Source organism: Stigmatopora nigra, chromosome 2, assembly GCF_051989575.1.
Source record: "Stigmatopora nigra isolate UIUO_SnigA chromosome 2, RoL_Snig_1.1, whole genome shotgun sequence".
Lineage (NCBI taxonomy): Eukaryota > Metazoa > Chordata > Actinopteri > Syngnathiformes > Syngnathidae > Stigmatopora > Stigmatopora nigra.
The window spans coordinates 18,096,994-18,120,822 of record NC_135509.1 but is presented as its reverse complement, the minus strand read 5'-3'; the positions used below and the strand labels follow the sequence as shown (position 1 = coordinate 18,120,822).

Sequence of the window (23,829 nt, the reverse complement as noted above, 5' to 3'; positions counted from 1 at the left end):
TTATTTTAGCTTTTTTTAAATATATATTTTTAGATTTTATAAAATTATTTTTTAACTAAAAAAAGAAAAAAAAGATCAAAAAATTACAATTATTGATTTTTAAGAGGGGAAATCTGGAAATGTAATATACATCTATACTCTTCATTTGAATTTTCTCCTAAAACAGAAAGTCAGCACTTACGATTTACTTTCCCGGGCCACACAAAATGATGCGGCGGGCCAGATTTGGCCCCCGGGCCGCCACTTTGACACAGGCAGTAACGTCAACTCGATTTCATGTGGGAAACAAAAATATTCCCTATACATATATAATCTTCATTTGAATTTGATCATAAAAAGAACGTCGGCACTCATCATTTACATTCTCGGGCCGCACAAAATGATGCGGCGAACCAGATACGGCCCCCAGGCCGCCACTTTGTAATAAAGCAATGTAAATACTGGTAGTTGTGGATGGGGAAAATATCTTTAACCATGATTATTTTTATTACTAATTAAAAAAAACTGTCCATAGTTATTTTGGATAAGACACCCTTGACCCTCGTGAGGATAAGCAGATCGACGATGAATGAATTGAGTTAGCCTCTGACCTGAAGTTCATTTACATCAGTGGTGTACAAACTGCAGCGCGCTAACCAGTTTTTCATGATCCTCAGCAAAGACTGCTGCACTTCTCAACTTTACCACTAGATGTAGCTACTGGGTTACAGTACAGTTCCAAAACCAGAATTTCAGTATGTTTTGTTTTAAATAAACTTGTTACTGTACTCCATTGTACTATCTTGGTTGTGATTTTCTTGACATTTTTTATGTAGCTGGAGTATCCTCCAGAGCACGTGTCAAAGTGGCGGCCCAGGGGCCAAATCTGGCCCACGGCATCATTTTGTGTGGCCCGCGAAAGTAAATCATGAGTGCCAACTTTTTGCTTTAAGATCATATTCAAATGAAGATTATAAATGTATATTATTTTCCCTGATTTACCCAATTAAATCAATAATTGCATTTTTTCAACCGCTTTTCTTTGTGTTTTAGTTCAAAAATCATTTTGTAAAATCTAAATATATATAAAAATATTTTCAGTTTTCCACTTTAATATGGAACATAATGATTAAGAGATTTTCCCTAAAAAAAAGCTCCTATCTGACACACTTGCTCCAGAGACAAGACAGGCCAAGAAGGCTATTTCATAGACGTCTAAACAGATCCAAGTCCATTTTAGAAACAATACATAGAAAGTAATACAAGCTTTACAAGATTTTAAATCAAAAGACAAAGTACAGACCAGTTGAAGCAAAAGATATGTTTTTTTTTATTTCAAAGTGAACCTTGACATCAATTCATAATTTGACAGTCACCAATAAGTCACCAAGAAGGAACCCGCTTTTTGTGACTAAGTACATTAAAGGCCTGGTCACACTAAAACATAGAACTAGAGTGGGAAAGAATCACACACAGCACACGTGACAGCCAAACAATAATCATATCCCCAGTTCCTAAAATGTTGTATATTGCACAGTGCAGTTGCTACATGACAACTAGTGTAGCATTTAAAAACACAGAATCATAAAAGCAAAACAAATATTTTAATTGTCAACAGTAATGGTTTCAACTTGCCAATCAGTTCTACAAATTGACTCTAAACACAGCATTATCCACCAAATAATTAGAGAACTTTTCTTACAAATTATATTTTACATGAGTCTAAAGACTTAACTGAGCATTTATGCATTTCGTTACCCCTCAAAAAAAAAATCTTCACACATCAATATTGATTTAAAACTAGAAATTTAGACAAGTGCCAGCACAAAAAAAGCTTGACAATCTTTAACTAAAATGTATTAAGACATCGGCCCTTATTTGAAAAGAATCTGTTCAACTGATACTTAAGGCGGTCAGGTTCCAAGCGCCTGCGGGAACTAGTTGACCTGTTGGTGTCTTTTATCAATGCAAAAATCCATGTGAGGCAGCATGGATTACCAAATTTAACAACTCCAGACAAAGTAGAAACGTATTATGGAACATGACTGCGGTTATTTATGTTTTTATCGCATTTACAGAAACAATATATTTGAAACGGTGAATGATACCCAGCAAAAGGAGGAGCATAACTATTTCCCTTAACGTGAACGGAGACGTTTGTGCCACAACACATTACATGCGCGCAAAATACAAACTGGAGGCAGCACACCACTTAAACCAGTGCAACCTCTTTGTTTTAGGGTTGTTAACACGGTGGCAAATTATACAGAAAACACATATTATACATAGGAAACATAGCAAAAGCATACCATTAGAATAAATAGGTGAGGGAACCTTTTACCTTTGATTGACTTATAAAGCATTTTGGAAGAACCCCCAAACCAACACGTGATGCGGCAAAAGTTGCATACAAAACCCATCTATGCTCTGATCAAGGCAAATACCTTGATCAGGCATCTTATTCCAGATTTTGCCCTCCCCACAAATACATTCAGTGTGATGGTAAAGCTTTGCATTTGTCTAAAATCAGGTCCTATAATTGTGAGTACTGTGCGGTGATCTTGGTGAGAGCAGTAAACATTCCCTGACGTGTACTATCTTAGGATTCTGTGTAAAAATAAGTTTTCAAACTGTTAGTGATGTCGAGTCAGGGGTGTATCCTCTAAGAAGGAACTAGTACACACATTTGCAATCCAATGACATCCTCCGTTAGCCAGTTTGGAGAAAGGCACTAGTCATACAGTACGAAGAGTTGCAAATACAGCCATTGTGGAAAAAGCCATGTCACAATACATACTAAAATAAAAATAAGTGAACACACCACACGCTGGTTATACAATCTAAAAGTTCACCTCGGATTACATTTCAAGATGAAATAATTGACGTTAAAAAGGCACACACACACACTCACACACGCAGGCACACACACACAGACACACAACAAAAAATTTAAAAATGCTCAACTTCAATTACAGCAGTTTACAAACCACTTCAAAACATTACAGCCAATATACAGAGGCACTAGCATGTAGGATAGCATTTATACTCTATGATTAAAGTAAAAGCCACTTCTAGTCACCAGAACTACGATATACAGACTTGCAGGCTTAAATGAGATTATCATCTAAATTCACAGCTACAAAGTGGCAGATAATCAGTACATAGCAGCTTAATATCTATACATTCCAAATACAATTTGCCAAACGCAGCTCAGAAAAATAAAACCTTAGCCTTATATTCTAAAATAGATCTCTGACAATATTTCATTATTTCAAACGTCAAACTTCAACAGTTTGCTGGAGGTGAAAGCACAAATAACATCAACTGTGCCTTAGAAAAATGATTGATGAACAATGTCTTTGGTGCTGATTGCCATAAAAGACCAGGTGAACACTACTCTGCACAAAAATTGAAAACATGAAGAAAAACAGCAAAGCTATGCATAATCCACCCTGAAGGAATGTAACAAAACGGACGGGTTTCAGTCTAGGACAGATCAGACGTTAAAAGTTAAAATATTTACTGATACACCACAACACAAAAAAGCCAGCAATAATGGTGTAAATGACAACATTACTTCAAACACTGATCCATTTAAAACAAAAACTAAAATCTTTCAGATATACACCACTCCCAAACATCTAAAAACTGCAAATCAATGTAAAACAAAAAAATCAACAACAACAACAACAACACAGCAACCCAGAGGCTATCTAGATTGTATTGCAGTTACAGTAAACAGTGACAATACTGTTATGAATTGAGTACTATAGTGAGTAGAAATTGATTATCAAAATATCAAATCACTCTTTATACATATAAAAAAAATCATTCAGTCAAAGCCCTAATTGTGCAGCATGTAGCTTAAGTAAATTCATTGAGTTAGCAAGCAAACGGAAGCTGCACAATATTGAAACATAACAAAGAATTCTCATATTTATCCCCAAAGCCCATTATATTCAGAATCTGAAGTGCTGCGAATCTACACGAGTATATATGTAGATATATATATATATATAGACACATCCTGTACTCTGCTCTTAAGGCACTAGCTGATGGCAACAGCAGGAGCAAACTGAGAGCCTTCAATCCACAATGGCTTTGACAAGTGGTATGCACATGCTACAAGGCATTAAAAGTTTCGGGTTCACACTGCAGGATAAAATACTCAATCCAGATTTTTTTTGTTGAATCCCATGAAAAAGGTGTCAATTGGAGGTTTCCCAGACTGATCTATGTCAGTGGTGGTTTCCCAGCCAAAATGAATGCAGGTCTTTGCTTGTTATCATGTATATACTGTGGCTCTTTGCCTCGTTTCACGTTTTCCTAATTTGTAACCTCTCTTAAAACACACTCAAATGTATCGGGACCCATTAAAAACAAATACATTATCATTTAAAAATAATTGAGCAAATTTGATTTTTTAAAGATGCTCTTGGCGTAAGGGACTGCCAATCATCTCTCCGTGGGTTACGTCTAATGCCGGGAAATGAAGGCAGATCACTGTGTGATGTGGCTTTTTGACTCTCTGTTTAAGTTTTTTTCTCTTTGTGTCTAACTTGTTCGCCACCCCTGATCTATGTAATATATTGTTAGGGGATAGATATATGGAGGAATAAATCTGGCTGTAATAATAAATCTGCTGCTCACATGCTCCTTCCCTGATTGCTCTGCCCCGATGCATAGCACCTCCCGGGCTCAGACATGCGTACTCTTTAGCTACTCCCCAGAAATAGAGTCCCTTCCCAAAAATGTAGCATCAAACATGATTTGTTGCCAGTTACCAGTATCGGTGCAATTCTAGGTGTAAGCTGAGAAAAACTGAAAAAAAAAATGCATACCAGTTTTTTGTCACAAATTATGGGTGCACGTTATACTCGAATAAATACGGTATGTGTTGTAGAATGTAGCATGTCCGCCTCACTATTCTGAGATCAAGGGTTCATTTCCTGGTGGGTTCCCACCATCCTGTATGGAGCTTGAAAGGTCCATAGTGTTTGCGTGGTTCCCTCCTATATCTCAAAATCATGCATGGTCGGCGTATTGAACACAGTGAAAATTGTTCCTAGGTATGAGCGTGAATGGTTGTTTGTCTTCTTGGGCCCTACGATTGGCTCGCCACCAACTCAGGGTGTCCTTGGCCTATTTCTGTAGTTGGCTGGGATAGGCTACAGTGCCCTCGACTCTTGAGGATAAATGAATGCTTTATAATACTATACGAGAATAATTTTAAATCTCATTATTCTTGTATATTGACAATAAAGTATTCAATTCAATATGCAACATGCCACCTTGAGAGAAGAAACCACTGCCCACCCACTCAATTAGATATGGGCTTAAATAAATTTGAGTTGACCTGCAGTGTGAAAATAGCCAAGGAAAAGTCGCTTGACAGATTATAAAACAACAGGACAGAATTTATGTGCAAAGGACAAAGCCTTAAATTTTGAGTGTGTATATGTATATGTGTATTAAGGATCAATTAATTAAACTTCACACTAGAAAGCCAGTGAATTTATATGTCCTCCTAAAAATAACTTGAGTTCATATTCTGATCATAGATCTTTCTCTCCTAAACACTAGTGTTGGCCTTTTTCGCTGCTGCAAGCACTTCCTGACCATGTTGCAGCTCCACTGAATTTGCCGGTGGCCTTTATTAACCTTGGCGTGATCCAAGGGTGGTTCTGCAGCCCCGTTCTGCTCTTCAAATAAAAGAGAACTGAGGGGGGTGGCCCAATTTGGTGGGACTCAGAGGGAAGCCCGTATAGGTGGCTGTTGAGCCCATGTATGGGTGAGGAGGGGGTGGTGGAGGGTGAAAGGCTGGCTTGAACTGGTGGGGGTGGTGGGTGTAGCCAGGCTGTTGATGTGTGTGGACTGAAGGGGATAGGAGGAGCCTGTGATAGCCAGGATGCTGAGAATGATTGCTGAGGCCCATATTCACCTGGTGGACTAGAGCTCCCCCTTGGGCATGGGATAGGCTGTAGCTATGCTGAAGTAGTGGTGGCGGATGAGAGGTCAAAATTGGGTGGGGGGCTGTTGTAAGGGAGCCGCTGGGAGGATAGGAGATCAGGGTGTGTGGGTGGGGGGCACCTAACTTGTGTGTGGGGCTGCTGTGCGGAAGGTGGGGAAAGTTGTGTGTGTGAACGGTAGGGGGAATAAAGGCGTGAGGTCGTAGTGGCCCGTAGTTGCCTTTCCACTCTTTGATGTTGTGGTTTGTCACAAAAGGCTGCACCTAAAGCAAGACGATAGAAAGAAAAGGTCAAAACAATATTGATAAACTGAAGAAAATATTTAGCAGAATTCCATCAGGAAGCAACGGATAGCAATGATACCCTTCAATAAACACAGTCATACCCTGAGATACAAACTGCGTTCCGGGACCGAGCTCGTATGTCAATTTAGTTGTATCTTAAATCAACATTTCCCATAGAAATGCACTAAATACAAATTAATTTGTTCGCAATCGCATCGTTTTTCTTTCAAACTTGAAATTTCATACTATTTTGTATGTGAAGAAGTTTGTAAGTAGAGCTATGTCTGTAATTGTGTCAAAGGCTTTACACAACTGTAAATTCTGATTGGTTAAGCGATCATGGGAGATGGCGACTAATCAGAATGGAACAATGAAGTTATGCTTCCCATTCGTATTGTTTAAGCAAACATCTGTGTGCTCTGTGACAAACAAAAATAATGTGACAAGGATTTTGCTGTGTTCAATTACATATGGAGGACAAATAACCATACAAACACATCATGAATGGCTTTGGAATGTATCTGGAGGGATAAATGAGGGTTCACAGTAATGTGCACTACTTAAAAATAAAACAGGTGGAAACAACACCTGTCCAAGGCCCAAGTGGGGGTGCTGCTGCTGCAGTTTTTGTTGCCACGACATAAGAGGAGTTGATTGGAGGAAGGGGATAGCAGGAGTACTCTGCTGTCCTGCAATGTTGCAGCGCCCTTTGGATCGGGACCACAACTCTAAGATTAGGACAGAAAATACTTGAGTTAGACAAGTACTGGTGTGTACAATAACTGTTAGTTATGTGATACATTGATCTTTGACACTTCAAACATGTCACAATTATATGCTTCAATCCAGCGCCCTAAGGAGCTGCCTCAGCTATGCCCCCCCCAACCCCCCAGTGCTGTGCTGAATTCAATTTAAGCATTTTAAGAGCAGATCACACTGTCTTTCTCTTATGTTGTATTAACGCACACACTTAGAAAAAAAAACGCAACACTGTACAAAGATGAATTGTAAAGACCCCTAGAGCACTAGTGAACATACATACCTGCTAAGCTTTTTTGGTGGCCTGGAAAAAAAAGGTAAATGCCAAGGGGTTGGCTCCTTGAAAATTTGATTTTGATGAGATTAGATCTAATTCTGATTATGATGAGATCATATTAAATCTAATTCTGATTATGATGAGATTAGAGTAGATCTAATTTCATCAAAATCTTTTTTTTCCACAAAGGTTTGAGCAACCTGTCTACATTAAAACTAGAGGTTAACAATAATAGAAAACTAGAAAAAAACAAGAAACTTGAAAAAAAATGCAATCCGGGTGTTGAATGACAATCTTAAAGTTAATGATAAAGATTTAATATGGGGAAAAGTAACTACATAAAGCACTATATCTGCAGCTATGGCTTGTTTTAAATTCAAGAAAACTAGTTCTCAAGATTTTGATGCGCTGAATCAGGCAATACTAACCAGCTCTGCGGAAACGGTCCCGTGTTCCTTGAATGTTGTTGTTTTGCACTCGCATAGGCGGAACCACCATTGTTCTTGTATCTCGAGGACTCCTCCCATGCATTGCAGGGGAAGGCAATGGTGCTACTACAGCACCTGAAGTTGGCCGACTGTTGTGGTTGCTGTTGTTGAGAAAACTATAGGAACTGTTGCCATGGGGTGACGTTGATGTATTGGATGTAGGGGAGCCCTCTATTGTTTCACAGCCACTTTCCTGACCATCATCCTCAGACATACTGGACAAAAAAATAACACATTGGTGAATAGTGCACATTGTTAACTCCTGAAAAGAATGAACAAATAATTTGAAAAAGTACAAAACAAAAACCTGTTGGGTCTTTTGAAGGGTGATACAGATGGGCTGGAGTGCAGAGAATTGGATGCAAATGAACTGGTGCTGAGACTGCTGTCAGGACTGCTAAGGGAGCATACTCGTTCCATAGTCACACTGGTGTTTTTTCTGCATATCTCACATAGGCAGCACTGCTCTTTAGAACTATATAGAGGGGTGAGGGTAAGATACAGGTTTGTTTAATTGGATGTCAATATTCCAATCTCATGTAGATCACCCATGAAGCATTTGAAAAAAAAGGAAACAGCAACATACTAGCAAAACTGTTTTTATCCCACAAAAATTGCAATTAAATCGTGTGCATGTCAATTTTTCTTGAAAAATCCATATTTCCTTTTTTCGGCAATTTTTTAAAAACTCACTCTCTTGGGCAGCACGAATGTGTTTTGTCATCTTCCACTTCTTCACCATCTGTTGGTTCACTGTGGATACTAATCACACTGGGAGTTGGGCTTGGCGTGTCACCCATCCGAAGCCCGAAATCTTGCTGTAGCTCTTTGTTGGGTGGACGCTCTTTGAGATGCCCCTCCTCTTCGTGGGAATCATCATCCCCTTCTTCCGAATTTAGATGGGTCAGCAGCTGTGGTTCCAGAAGAGGTACCTCCTTCTGAGATCCATTGTTACTCAAGACATCCTGACCAACAAGTTTGACCATTTTGGTGGATTGAACTTGAGATGTGTGGTTTTTGATTGTTTGAGGCAGGTTCCTATTTAAACAAAAGTTTAAAAAAAAATGGTTGAAGATTAAGTAATCTTTGAAAGAACACCAGAGCAGTACGAGCATGCAATACAGTCAGTACTCATGGAAATGCTCACCTGTTGTGTTGCTGCCTGTTTCTTTTATTAGTTGACTGAGGCCAGACTACATGGGCTATTCCAATATTGAGTGGCTGAGGTGCAGAGACAGCTGGCATGTGGTTAGCCAGAAGCGGCTGTTGGATCAATGTATTATAATGCAATTTCCTGTTAGTGAAAAAAAGAAATTAGGTCAAAGAGGGAGCTGATTTTCTGACATACTGCTGTATTTCTCAAATGCAAATGTTCAAGTTTTTATGTATCCTGAATATTCTTTTAATACTATGAATTATTTTTCACATTGGTAACTATAAATGAAGGGTTGTCATTGAGTGCCATGAAGTCTAACCCAATATAAACACGGGTGAAGGATCATTTGCAGTGAAAAAGCAGTGTTTCTTAAGAACAATGCTAGAAAAGTTGTTAGGAAGTTGAAATATATGGAACGATCAACTGAAATACTAGACGGAGGAGCAAATTATTACTAAATAGTAACTCCAAAAAAATCTTTTACCACACTGCCTGCAAATGAGTGGCATTTTCCCAGTCATGCTTTGAAAATAAACGCTGTGCATTTTTAGACTAAATGTTGAAATGATACTCAAATGGTACTTTCCCCTTGCCCTCCATGCTGAATGTAATTACTATTCAACAAATATTCTGTGTCAGAACATACAAACAAGAACAAATAGACATTTCAGCAATAGCCTGCTTGTGACTAACCGCCATTCACTGATTCTTGGAGCACAAATTGTAGTGTCATTTGATAGAGAAGACGAAGTTGGCACAGGGTGAGCTGCTGGCACACCAACTGCAGTCATCTGGGGCCAGGTTGCCTGCAACAGAAACTGCTGACCTCTGCTAGACCAGCCTGGCTGTAAGACAAGAGAGAAATTTGCAATAATCAGACCTCATTCACATTATTATACTTTAAATGTTTATGTTGAAGTAAGAAATTAATTATTAAATTAAAAAATGAAGGTATTGTTAGTGGGGCATTTAATCATACCTGGGTTAGTACACTTGGCCTCACTTGAAGGGTCCGAATTGGAGGAGCCTGATGTACCATAGGAACAGTATATTGGACCGATTGGTTGAGGTTACCTTTGAAAGAGCAAAATAAATAAGAAAATATGTTACTGTAAATCACATTTAAATTTCCAAATAATCACTGGCGATTAGTCTGACAATATACAGGTCGTATGTATTTCCTGGTTGAGCAGAAAGAAATGCTAAAGGGTAAAAAATATAATCATCTAAATGTCTTACTTTCTTAACCGTCCCTACTACTATGTGAGAGCACTTTTTGGGGCTGCTCCTGGTTAGTTAGCGTTTTTTTTATTTTAGCAAGGAATAATACCACCAAGTATTTAATATGCACATTTCCCTGGGTGCCAGAGAGCACATAACACAGGGATGTTTGACTTTGTTTGACGTTTGATTTTTTTTTCGTATCTTGCGACAAAATGGTTCTCATCGAGGCATTTCGTAACCTAAACTGTAGAAGCATTCGTAAGTAGAGACACCACCGTAGAGGTACCATTTACAGTTGGAGTGAGGTTCCAAGTTAGCCAGTAAAGGGCATGAGCGTTCTTCAGGTGTGCTTTCTTTATTTCTGGACTTAGGAGACGATTATGGAGCGAGCTGGGCAGTCGTGGTTTATTTTGAACTTATACCCCCTTATAAAACTGATTTTCTAGTATTTCCTTATGTACTTATAAATGGGTATATTGCTCTTTGTCCGTGGCAGTTCGGCGGACGAGTGGTTAGCGCATCGGCCTCAGAGTTCTGGGGTTCGTTCCCAGGTTGGTTTCCACTGTGTGGAGTTTGCATGTTCTCCCGAGCTTACGTTGGTTTTCTTTGCTTAGTCTGTTTTTTCCCCACAGTTCAAAAATATGCAGGGTAGGCTGGTTGAAAATTCTAAATTGCCCTTAAATATGAGTGTGACCATTAATGGTTGTCCATCTCTTTGTGCTCTGCGATTGGCTGGCCACCGATTCATGGTGTCCCCGCCTAGTTCCCAAAGTTGGCTGGGATAGGCGCCAGCACCGCATGACCCTTGTGAAGATAAGCGGTTGAGGAAATGAATGAATGCTCATAGTCCAACTGTGGAACTGGCATAGTTTAGCTTTGTAATAACGACAATTATGAAAAATGTTGATGCAATTATTGTAATCATTAAATGTTCATATGTACTATATTCACCTTGAATGTTTGGTGGACATAGAAGAATGGGTGGGAAGGAGTCATTACACCTAAATTGACCATTTCTTGCGGTGAGCGTAATCCTTGGATGCATCACTGAAGGAGCAGATTGTGTAATAGCCTGCACCGAAAACAGTAAAAGAATATCATGTGTGTTAGTGTTCACCTGGTCACCCAAAACGAATGATTACCGTATGCAGTAGTAGATCGTAACAATTAACCTGAGAGTGAACTTGTACGTTGTTGTAGCCCACAGGGAGACCAGTGGAAGGAGCAGGACAGACAACGGGTCTTGAAAAATGAGTGGTGTTCTGGTTCATTGCATCAAAAACAGCATTGTTGGTACGCCCATGACACATGTCCATTATGCGAAAGGATGACTGTACACTGAAAAGATGAAATCATCGTAGTAATTGGTAAAGGAATTATGAGGCTAGTCAGTGTAGTGTGTAGTGTTTCGCATTAATTGAAAACACTTTCAGCTTAAAAGATGAGGTAAAAGATTTCAATTTTGATGTGATTTAAGGGATTTGAATTTTTTAGGTGATTAAAAGACTACAAGTGGATTCAAGAAATCTATCTACTGCTTTAACATTTGTGTAAATCCCTTACTTGCAATATTTGCAAGTTTTTCTGATCCACTGACATGTTTTCTTTTTACACTTGTCCAGACATTCACTACAAATTGATATTATCTTGCCGAATGTTTAAGGATAACCCAATTAGTTTGATTGCAATTTTCTGCAAATTGGATTTTTTTTCCTGTAGCTGCCACAATGAGAAACCTAATTGGCTCATATACAAATTATTTAAGTCTAGGCTATGTAAACTTAGTTGTAAATGAAATAATTTCCTACATATCTTTAAGCAGGGGTCCATAAACTGGTCCTCAAAGGACCCTGAGTTCTGGATTTTATTCCAACCCACCCAGCACAGTTCAACCAATCATGTTTCTGCTAAAACAAGCTCTTGATTGCAATCAATTGATAACACCAGTGAGACAGCAGACTGGAATAAATTTGTCGTGTGATTTGGTTGGAATACAATCCTGCACTCACTTTGGACCTGCGTGGAATAGTTTGGTGACTCTTGGGTTAAAGGGAGCGATATCCAAATGTGGACTGCAAGTTACTGTGTCAGAATTAGATATGACAAGCTTACTGGTTACTATGTGGGTGGTCTAATAGATGAGTCATGGTGAGGAAAGGGTGACTCAGAACATTAGATGGAACAGTTCTGTCCTCTGCGTCTATCAGGAGCATGCTCTTCAGTAGGGAGAGAAATTCTCTCCTGTCGGTCTTCTCTGCCTGCATGTCACTGTTGTCTGCACTTAACACGAAGTTCACCTGAGGATAAAGTCAAACCGTCAACCAAGACAAAACAGAGAGGAGAATTGAGGTGTAAAGATAGACTGCTTATTGCTATACTAAATGTGGTACTATGTTATTTTTGTTTTTTTTACTTATTTGGTCAAGACATAGGAATAAAAAAAACACAAGACTCCTTCCTGCATGTAATCACTGCAAACCAAATTACACACGCAACTGAATTTCCATTGATTTTCCAAGGCAGGTAATAGGAAAGTGAAAATAAAGAGAAAATTAAACAGAACTGTCAGTCCAGCATGACTGACTTCTTGAAGGCCAATTATAGCCCATCATTCTGTTGGCCAATCACATTTTGCCTTTCTCAGTGGGAGACTTCTGACTACGGTGCAAAATCATTGGTCCTTATTGATTTAGTCAGAAAGTTCCTCTTATTTGATGAGCAATCTTGTTCTTCGATTTTGTGGTAACGTCAACGAATTTTGAATTTTCTATCCTATCCTCTGTGAATGGTTGGTTAAGACAACACGTTTTGGCAACTCTTCAATTGTACCAGTGAAATATAAAGTTAGTCTTAAGACTCTAAAGGAACTGCCAATGCGGATACCATAATCACCATAAAGCATTTCCTGTGTTTGCAAATGAGTCCATGAACACCCACGCTGTCTGAAAAATGGGAATAAAAATTTCTGAAATTGCATGAGTAGTCATTCACCAGGTACTCCAGTTTCTTTCCTTATCCCCAAAACATACATGATAGGAAGGCTGGTTGAAAACTAAATTTTCCCTAGGTATGTGGTAGGCGTTGGCGTGACTCAATCTGCTCTGCAGCTGGCTGGCACTGTTATAGGTTTTCCTGCATTATCGTTTAACTTAAAAATATCTCGTTAAGGTTGCCGACACATCTAGATCATCACTTTAGTCCACCAAAGGAAATGTAAAAGTGTTTAAACTTACATTTGCAATGTCTTCCAAACTGCTGAAGATATATTTTCTGGCTTCTTTCGATTTTAGTCTGGTCTCCTTCTCGTGCTCTTCTGTTGTCTTGAGGGGGAATAAAATAAAAAATAAATTAAAAAGAAATCACACAAATATATACAAAAATAATACCAACACAAAACAAGTCCGGCTGTTTTACATGGCTTTTCTTCTCTAGTCAATGTGTAAATGTTTTGTGCTTAAAAAACTGCTATTTGAAGACCTACTATGCTTTATATTTGAAGACCTAAACTTTAGGTATGTTATTTTAGCAGAACACAAATTTTAGATAATTATAGCACATAACTTGATTTCACCATACCATAAAAAAGAAAAAAAAACATCAGTTGCGGGTCATAAAACCAAGCACATCGCTGTAATGTCAATATGTAACATTATAATTCAGCTGGCCCAATCAGACCTAAGGTATATTAGAAAAGAGAAGTGTGCTGTCTTTGAATTGAACGGAATTGAAAACAAATACAATTGCTACCTGTATGTCAATTCATGGTATACACTTTGAAAGCTACGATTTTAGTTTGAATTCTAGGACCACAACAACATGACAAAATATTTTAATTTGTGTGCATGTACTTTAAGTCTCCATGAAGGGTAAGCAGATTCTGTGCCTTTGCAGAAAAAACGGGTGGTCTTGGTTCCTTTGTTGAGCAGATGTTCCGCAGGTAGGCCTTGAGTCTGAGAGATATAGCGGATCTGAGCACGAAAAAAGAAAAGGGAAAAGGAATATATTTCGGGTTCGAATATTTCACGAATACCACATAAATCCTGAAAGTACTACTTGTGTCACAATAAAAAATGGTCACATCATTAGACAAAGTGACAATAAAAGTTTAGGATGATATTTTCCCAGAAAATGAAATTGATGAATATGATTTCAATGATTTTAACCACATGCTGATATATTATTACAAAATATAAAGTGCAGCATTTTTTTACTATAGGCACCCCACACTGATATTTTGGAGGAAAAAAAACTTCTCCAACAGCAAGTTTCAATTCCTTAGTTTCAGTTGTATACTGAAGACATTTTGGGTTTCAGATTTTTTTTTAACACTGATGAATATAACACGAATGCATAATAACGAAAACAATCTGGAATGTTTTGAAAATGAAAGAAACGAATGGTGTACTGAACACCAAACCTCCAAAAAGTCAGCCGAGGATGACAACAGGAGTTTGTGAGAGAATCATTTTGAGAATGGTAACGAAAAACCCCAAAACAGTCACAAAAACAATCAGGAGGACAGGGGAGTAGCTTGCGCTTGTAAGTTTTAGAGTGGATTTTTACGTTTATGAACTTTTTTCTTTTCAGTGCCGAGTTCAACTAGTAATAAATAAAAAAATCCCCCAGAAAAAAATCTGTGATTTAGTGAAATCGCGAATATTGAAGCCGCGATATTCACGGGATTACTGTAATGGTCTGAGGAGGCCAATATTTCTCAATATTAAAGTAACACAATCACCAGACCTTAACGCAATATAAAATGCATTTAGCCCACTGAAGAAGAGTCAGCATCCCCAAATACAAACAACAACTGAAACTACAGTAAATATAGTAATTATCTGGATAGGCAGGTGTTTTTGAATAATATTACCTGATCGTATTCCAAAGCACCAGGGTAAAGGGGCCAGCCGAGGAAGAGCTCAGCTATAACGCATCCCAATGACCACATGTCAATCGCTTCACAAAATGGCAATCCCAAAATAATCTCTGGCGCTCTGAAAAGAAAGAAGAAATAAAAAGGTCATCTTTTGGAAATGCTAGCAACACATCAACCAGAGGGACCTAAAAGAAATCCTCTTAAAGGAACTTTCAAAGACGCTTGGCAACATTTGTTGGTTCATTTTCACACTCAGAAGAGAGATATCAATTCTTAGATGTCTTCTAAGTTGGATGCAAATGTAAATCAAGTCGTATATTTCAATGATTATGCAAAAAAAAATAGTAATGTAGCTGAAGATGAGAAAAAAAGACTGAGGGTAGAAGTGAACTCCCAAATGACCTAGAAGTGCATTATGTCTGTAATTATACCATACAGAACTTTAATGGAGCGATTAATTTTGTCAATTGAAAGTCAACAATGTTTTGTTGTTGTAAAAACATTTTAGTGATGCCTGCTTATTAACATGCATTTAATAATTTATTGGCATTCTGCTAGATTATAGAGGGAAGTAATGCCATAGTATTGATATTACTCAACATATCAGTGCCAATAACTCCCATTTAGCAAATATGCAGTCTGTTTGTTGACTTTAAAACATTTTTAAAATAATTTAAAGCCACTAGACTACAGAGGTTTACAGAACAGTGAAACATTTCCAGTAAAATGGAATTATAGGGAAGGGAATGCAGACTTTTTCTGTGACACAACCTCAAAATGAAGATTTTTAATGTAAAAACTACAAAACTAGTCTAAGTAAAGACTGTAAATATTTCCATAAAAACAGCCATATCTGCTCTTACATTTGCGAAATTAAATTTCTTTTCTCTCTTTGAATGGGGCAGAGCGCTTGTTAATACAGATATTCTTTACATGCTTACAAAGAAAATTTAGTACAATACAACAATAGAAGTGTGGTGTTTGACTGTAGTAGTATTTTTTTTAATCAAATACAAAATCCTGCAAGAATATTGTGGGTCAACCTACATCAGCATTCAAAGGCGGCTGTATGACAACTTATTGTTTGTTAGTGCTGGGAAAGTCTCAGAGTAAGAGTGCTACAAATAGAAGCCATTTATGTGATGACAACAGGGGGAAATGACAGTTACCAAGCAACAACTAGACCAATGACTATAATAACAGTATTACACTGTCGTAAAAAGGGCCGTTTCTTGCCATCATAGACGTTTGTCAAGTACTAGGAGAAATCAAATGAATGCTTGTCACCATGTAATAAGAAAACTATTGTTGGAGAGCTTCGATAATAAAATCTTTCTTTTGCTTATTAAACCAGGAAGAAAGAATGTTTGCTTATGTACTTTTGACCGCCGTATGTAGTTCTGTTTTTTGTTGTTGAGTTTTTCCAATTGTGGATAAAGCAGCTGATTCTGTTTTTATCATCATGCTTGCCAAGAAAATTACCAGTGCGAATGAAAAGAATGAAAAGAAGCGGTCAGCGAGGAGGACAAGTTGGTCGAGTTGGTCAAGGGACAAGACCCCTAACCCTAACACTCGGCAAGAAGGCGGACGAGGAGGAAGCAGCGAGCATTCCAGCAGCAAAAATTAAAGAAATGCTGGAGAAATTTCACAAACTTTCTCTTTGTACAAAAAAAAAACATCAAGAAAAAATGTTCACGAAGCGTGCTATTGCCCTATTTGTAAAAAAATGTAAAAACATTATCAAAAGTCAACAAAGGCAATCGTCTTTGCATATGTTTTTTTTTTACCCATAGTTCCTCGCCAGAATAATGAAATGATGTTTGGGCCTGTTCCTGATCATGTATGTAACATCGGTTAAACTCGCAAATGAAATTATTTTTCAGTTTGGTCTGTCTTTGGCTATATGAAAAGAATTGACTACATGAGTCTGGAAAATAACAAGGTTACAAGAGGTCTCAAAGAACCATCTCTACTTTGTGTTTACAGAATTGACTACAAAGATCTCTTCCCTTGCACCTGAGCTGCCTATCTGAATTATTTACATAGCCCAGTATTCCATTTGCATAGAGTGAGCCAGTACGACATCACTGATCCTCAAGCTAGTGCTAGTGTTGTACCCATTGTGTCATGCTCACATGGTAACAATAACAGATTGGGATCCAGAGACATTTGGCAATGTAAGATTGGTGTGATTTGATTTCTGTTGGTAAAAATTCGATATGAATGACATTTATTCGTCATTATTGGTCAAAAAATTTCAGATTGTGGTATGCTTTGAGATGTGTTTCAATTGCAAAAGGCGCACCTCAACTAAAGTGTAAGATTAATTCACCGCATTTTCCACACTATACAACTAAAAGACATCAATTTTCTCCACGTCTTATAATCCGATGCTCCTGATATATAGATCAATATTGGTTAATTATTGTATGAAATTCTGTTTAGAACAGCTTCATTTAGTTGATGCATAACAGAATCTCCTACTAATGCTGTGTTTTACAATCGTGCACCTATTATCAGAAACATGTTCCAAGATACGAAAGCCCCCCAAAAGTACATGCATTCCTTCCTTCCTTATCTGTTAACTTCTGCTTTAAAACTGCTCTGTAGCTCAAATTATTAAAATAGTGATAAATGTTTATAGCAGTATTAATTAGAAGCACTGAGGTTCTTTTCTAGATATTTGTTGCCATTTATAACTGGTGATCAAAGTAGAGCTGTAATGTTGTCAATCACCTCACCTGTAATATCTGGATTGCAAGTAGGTGGAGCAGACAGCCTTTGAGACATGACTAGCAGAACCAAAATCAATAACTTTAACTCTGTATGGCTGTCTGGATGGGTCAACCAGCATGATGTTCTCAGGCTTCAGGTCAGCATGAATTAAACCCAATGACTTCAGTTTCTTTAACGCTGTTGCTACCTGTGGTAAAACAAATCCACCAACTATTACTTTGAATTGAATAATGTAATTACTGAAGTGTATTGAGATTATTTCTCAACTGATTTTATGTGCATCCTTTAACGGTATTCTACATTACCTGGAGCAGTATAGGTCTGATGATTTTAAGTGGCAGTGGATTGAACTTGTTCTGCTTAAGAAAGTCATAAAGATTTTGTTCCAGCATCTCAAACACTAAACAAGTGTGACTGCGGTGCTGAAAGCACTCTAAAGCGCGGACCACATTGTATTCATCTGCGTGCTCACTTCTCAAGCGAGCAAGTATCTCCACCTAGAAACCCAAATGTTGTAAATTTCACATGAGTACATTAAAATAAATGTTCAACTATTTTTCAAAAGAATTTAACAAAAAATTCTAACAAATGCTTACCTCTATTTGACCCTGACGTGCATACGATGGGTGGTTTTTCAGTATTTTGACAGCCACCACTTCATTTGTTCCTCTCTTCCAGCACTTCACCACCTGACCAAAAGTGCCACGTCCAAGAAACTCCAATACCTCATAACTGTGCTTCAAGGAGGAAATAACCTCGTGTTGAACTAATTGATATTCACCATCTCCTGTTCCTGATTTGTTGGCATTAGCCATCACCTCACTTGTGACGTTAGACCTGATTTTCGTCCCATTTAAATCATTCCCAACGCCAGCTGACTCCCCCCGCACCTTGTCATTACAAGGCAAGGTTCCCTTACCATCATCTTTAGAAACCTCACCATTTCCCATAATGGTTTTCAACATTGAAGGGGAAGCAGGCAGCGAATGTACATCCGATACTGCCGCCACTATCTGCATGGTTTCAACACAGTTGCCCTGCTGCAGTTCTACTTTACCTTTCTTCTGTTTGCATCTCTGGGTCACACCAGAGTCTAAGTTTACATGTCCCTCATCTGTTTCATGTGTTTCTCTTTCTCCTTGCAATATTCTCTGTTGCTGTGATTCTTTACTCTGACAATCTTGTATCCTTACGAGGCTTATTCTTCTCCTCTCCCCAGTGTAGGGGCTCAATGGAAATGGAGCCCTCGCCTCATTTTCTTCAACTGCTGATGGCCTGTGTAGTCTTTCTAAGTCATCAACTGTTGATGGAAATACGTTGTTGGGGTATGCTATTCCGTAGTTTACTCCAATAACATAGGTTTTTGGTGGGGGTTGTATGGTAAAGGCTCTAGTGGTGTTGTGAGCTTCCCCTTTGTGGTTGCCGTTACTCGCTCCTAAGGCACTTGTTTGAGCTGAGTGCAAGTGTGATGGCTGAATCAAGACTCGTGAGGCCATACCTAAAAAGAATAGGAAAAAAAATTAAACAAAACATTAACTAGATCAATTGTTGTTGATTTTATTTTTTATTTGGGGGGCAATTGTCATGGAAAAGAAAGCAAGAAAGATCAACGATCTTTCAATTACAGGTTTGACTCATAAGTAGGGGTGTCCTGATACTAACTTTTGAACTTCCAATCCAAAATGCCCCCCCCCCCAAAAGATAGGTTTTGCAGATACCAAACAGATGCCCATATTTTTTTAGAACAGTACAATAATATACGTAATAAACCGTTTGACAAAGGTATTAATGAAAGGGATGGCAAACAATGTGATAAAAGTTCATTATTTTCAACCCATATCACTCTGACCTGGGCTCATCTATCTCAGGGGTAAGGGACCTATGACTTGGGGTCCATATGTGGCTCTTTTGATTGGTGCATATGGCTCTAGGCTGACCTGTGAAGTAAAATATGGAACCCGCTGGTGACACAGCTGAGTCCCGGATGCAACAATAGGACTATGACATTGTCACTGTGGCGCCATACACTACCTCAACTGTGCATTAATCTTTTTTTCCTGGCATCAGTTCTATCTACTTAACTTGATAAATTGATAAAGCCATTTGACTGGTATAAAAAGATTTTCTGCCAATAACAACTTATAAAGTCTTGTCGTTCCAAACAAAGGTATTGCCAGGTTACATTCTGTAGCCTGCTCTAAATAGCTTCTAGCAAACATGGCACTCTTACGGGAAAGGAGAACTAGTACATTACCCTGTAATAGGAGATGAGGGAAGCCTGTTGTAACGCAGTGCGCCAGTTTCACACAACATAAAACCGCAAGGCTAGCAGGATACAAAGAAACTGTACACCAGGTATCAGGTCTGTGCAAGACTTGAAAATTATAAATTGATATTTGAAACCCTAACATCGGAAAATACAAAAAAATATTAAGCTAATCATACTAAAAACTTAGAGGTTTTATCAATGTTTACTTCTCAGTCATTTCAAAAAAACATTCTTTCAGGCATGTCGATTTCCTTTCATGGATCAATTTAAGAGTGTGACCATTGTCATGACCCTTTAAATCGCAATTCATTTACAGTTGCATACATAAGGGAAAAGTCATGCTTTGAATAACAACAAATAAAAAGGGAGTGAAATTTATTTTTCGGTTTCAAACCCTGACACCTGATGATGTAAAATGATACCTCCAGCAAGCTAGTAGCTTTCGCAATTAGTACATCTGTTTCACAGTCAAATTGAGCATTCTTTTTAAATAAAATAAACCCAAAAAGACAGCAGATAGGTAAAATAAAGCGAAACCTGATTTAGAAAAAAATAAAAATAATTAAAAACACTGTACATTGGCTTGACAGTATATTTTTTGCATTTCATTTAGACGGTCAGTTTGTTTGCCTGAAAATGCTTCCGTTGTTGCAATGTTTCTCTGATTTTTGTTTCTCACATCTTTCATACAAAATTGGAACACTGACCAATTTTAAACGGTTTGGTTGGTAGTTGTGTGAAGACCTTGCAACAAATTAGAGAATTTACATATAAAGTACACCTCTACTTACAAAATTTTCAAGTTACGAAAAAAAATCTGAAAGCAATTAATTTCGTAAGTAGAGGTACGACTGCATAAGTATGCATGAATAGAGGAAGCCACACAGACACAAATACAGTGCTCCCATAATGGTAATGACTTATTTTTAACTACATCCACGTTCAACATCATCCGCTACAGATCTGCAAACATAAATAGCGACTTGATAAAACGGACCAAGAAGCAATGTAAAAAGCCTCCCCCATGTGGCTTCTGAGAACCAACTATTTCACCTTGTGCGTCCTTGCCATGCGGCCACGTCCATCAGCTCTTTAAAGGGGCACTTGCTTACTCTGCCATTCTCTGACACACACGTGTGCGTATATATATCACCAAACTGGGTAGCCTGATAGCCCGCTGCTTGGTGACTAGATCTGACCCTGAAATGGAGAGCCACATATCACGACTAGTAGTTGTGGTGATGAACTCTTTCTGGTCAACAAATACCACCTGGATACATTGTTTGTTATTCCAGTGTTTCCCAACCACTGTGCAGTGGCACACTGGTGTGGTGGTCAGGTGTGCCGCTGTAAATTGCGGTACTATACTGCAAATGCAGTAATATACTGATGCACCTATTATCAGCTGTGAGTTAAATTAAAATGTGTTCATTAGTGGAGCACTTTATAATCCGATCCGGTTTAAATCTAGAAAATACGATACCCTGCCACTGTGCCGTGAACAAAGGTCAGGTCTGCCACAGGAAATTGCAAAATGTCATGTAATATTCAGAGAGAAAAAATAATATAGATGTAACGAGATTCAAATTGAATTATTACAAGGATAGATCCAAAATATGATGAACGTTAAATTATAGATTATAAAATATTTCAAGATTCAAATTGTGAAACAGTCCTTGTGTTGCTTATTTTTCTCTAAACATGAACCAGGAGTTGTTTGATTTCTAGGGCATCAACTTTTAGGGATGTGAAGTCTGTGTGAGCACATGCTTTGCGTACTATTAGGAGAAGTACAATTTGGAGAAAAGTAATAACATTTTGCGATTACAAACATTACATTACCGTATTTTGTCATTAATTATACCCGGGTATATTGAACGGCAACTCAGCTTTTTGGGCAAGATTTGTATGGTTTTCATGGGGGCATAATTATAGATACTTAAGTTCATTAAAATTCCAAGTCAGACTTTATTCGGAAGTAAGTAGTTTTAATCTGCAACTCCACTCGAACCGGAAGTTGTTCAGGGTCCACAAACATCAACTTTTGGTGACATTAGGTCAGTGTGAAAGATTCGATTTTGGAATCATTTCGGAGGTTTGTGTGATTCCTGCTGATAAACTTTGATGAGAATGACTATTATTGATATAGGCGACTTTCCATATTGGCGATTTTCCAATGGTGGTGTCTCTTGAGATTTTTTCAATGCAAAAAAGTGTGCAGGAGCAAAAAAAAAAGGTAGGAAAACACTTGGTGATCAATGTAGAACACATTAACCATATGGGAGGAGCTGTGTTAGTGTTTTTGGGGGAGGGGCAGCAAGAGCCTGCACACCTGTTGAAACCCGTGTTATAATACAATGACACCTTGAGAACCAATGTATCTTCCTTCACTGATTGATCGATGTTCAAACAAGTACAGTGGATTCACTGCAGACTATACCCACTGTACTGTACTGTACTTTACTTTGTGAGTTACGTGAGCAGCTGCTGTTGCATAATAACGAGCCAGTTATTCCGCAAGTTAATTACCGATCATTCTGGCATGAAGTTTCAAGTTTTTCTCTTCAAACTAAACGAGACAGAGTCTATATTCTTATTTCTACTTAAATGACGACAAACACTGCGTGTCAAAGCTAGCCAGCTAACCCACACACAAAGTTGGCTAGCTTATCTGTTAGCAAACAAGGCAGCAATGGGCGAAGTCATTTCGGCGCAACAGTCAAAACACGCACAGACAAAGTACATGTACACGCTATATTGTAATCAAATGGCATACCTTCAGTAAAACCCGTACACAAAATGAGTGATCGTATCAAAGGGACAAGCAGCGAGAAGCCACGCCACCGTGAAACCCTGCATCGGTGTCGCTGCTATTGCTGCCATCTTGTTCGACGTCGAGTGCAGCTCACCGACTTTTTGCACATTTCAGTCAGCCAAAACAACAACTAACTATTCACTAAGAAGGTCGGCCATGATCCGTATTTTCCCGGCTCTTCTTATGTTTCGTCGAATGTTGTTATCAAGTCTGCTCAGTGTGAAAAATTGGCGTTTCTAAACTTGTGCATTATAATACGCCTTGTGGGTGACAGGCGTCGGAGCTTCTGCTAGCTGTTGCTTCCTCGCATGTGTGGAATGTTGGGTAGGGGAGTGGGGACGATGTGTCCAAATGTCAGCCAGTGGTTACCGAGTAACCAAACATGACTCCATAGATGTCATAAATATTTTATCAAACACTCAAAAAAACTAGCACGTGTCGAGTATTCAGTAACAAAATTGGTCTGTTAATACTTACGAAAAAAAAGAAAAACATTAATTAACAGATTTCCCAGAGGTATCAAAAGTTTCTACATGTGTGGGTAACAGAAAATATTTATGGTAAAAGTTTTTGTTGTCATTTTTTTCCCATACTCATTTTCTGAACCGCTTTATCTTCACTAGGTTGCGGGGGTGCCAGAGCCTATCCCAGTTGACTCCAGGCCAAAGGTGGGGGACACCCTGAATTGGTGGCCAGCCAATCGCAGGGCGCAAGGAGACTTCATGCTCATACTCATACCTAGGGGCAATTTAGAGTGTCCAATCAGCCTATCATGCATGAGCAACAACAACAAAAATAATTATAGAAATTATTATTGAATACAAAAAATATCGTGCAATCAAATATAGATTTTCAAATTAAAAAAAACGTAATAAAACAGTTTTGGAATGCAAGAATACAGTTGAGACTCAAAAAAAGGAATTTGAACATTTTTTTTCTTTGATTGAAAATGTTTTCTTTTCCAGAAATGCAGGTTCTCATCTCATTATCAACTTAC

General features: G+C 38.3%; 1 protein-coding gene across 1 annotated transcript; it reads right to left on the bottom strand.

Moving 5' to 3' along the window:
- Window positions 1–1,285: 1,285 nt before the first annotated feature.
- Window positions 1,286–23,167, bottom strand: hipk3a (homeodomain interacting protein kinase 3a). Its single transcript, XM_077743592.1, has 18 exons — window positions 22,794–23,167; window positions 18,345–19,246; window positions 18,054–18,245; window positions 17,754–17,935; window positions 15,007–15,130; window positions 13,985–14,104; window positions 13,370–13,456; window positions 12,249–12,433; window positions 11,309–11,474; window positions 11,088–11,208; window positions 9,892–9,986; window positions 9,606–9,757; window positions 8,904–9,050; window positions 8,450–8,794; window positions 8,064–8,231; window positions 7,697–7,971; window positions 6,821–6,960; window positions 1,286–6,211 (listed from the first exon to the last, which is right to left on the bottom strand). Exons 2-18 carry the CDS (start codon window positions 19,242–19,244, stop codon window positions 5,684–5,686), a joined length of 3,927 nt encoding a protein of 1,308 aa, XP_077599718.1. The 5' UTR covers window positions 19,245–19,246; window positions 22,794–23,167; the 3' UTR covers window positions 1,286–5,683.
- Window positions 23,168–23,829: the final 662 nt, after the last annotated feature.

Coding starts and splice junctions, on each gene's coding strand:
- hipk3a (XM_077743592.1), bottom strand. CDS start 19,244: ATGGCCTCACGAGTCTTGATTCAGCCATCACACTTGCACTCAGCTCAA. Junction 9,987..11,087: donor ATGTCCACCAAACATTCAAG/GTGAATATAGTA, acceptor GCTCTTTCAAAG/GTAACCTCAACCAATCGGTC. Junction 7,972..8,063: donor CCCTTCAAAAGACCCAACAG/GTTTTTGTTTTG, acceptor TTTTTTGTCCAG/TATGTCTGAGGATGATGGTC.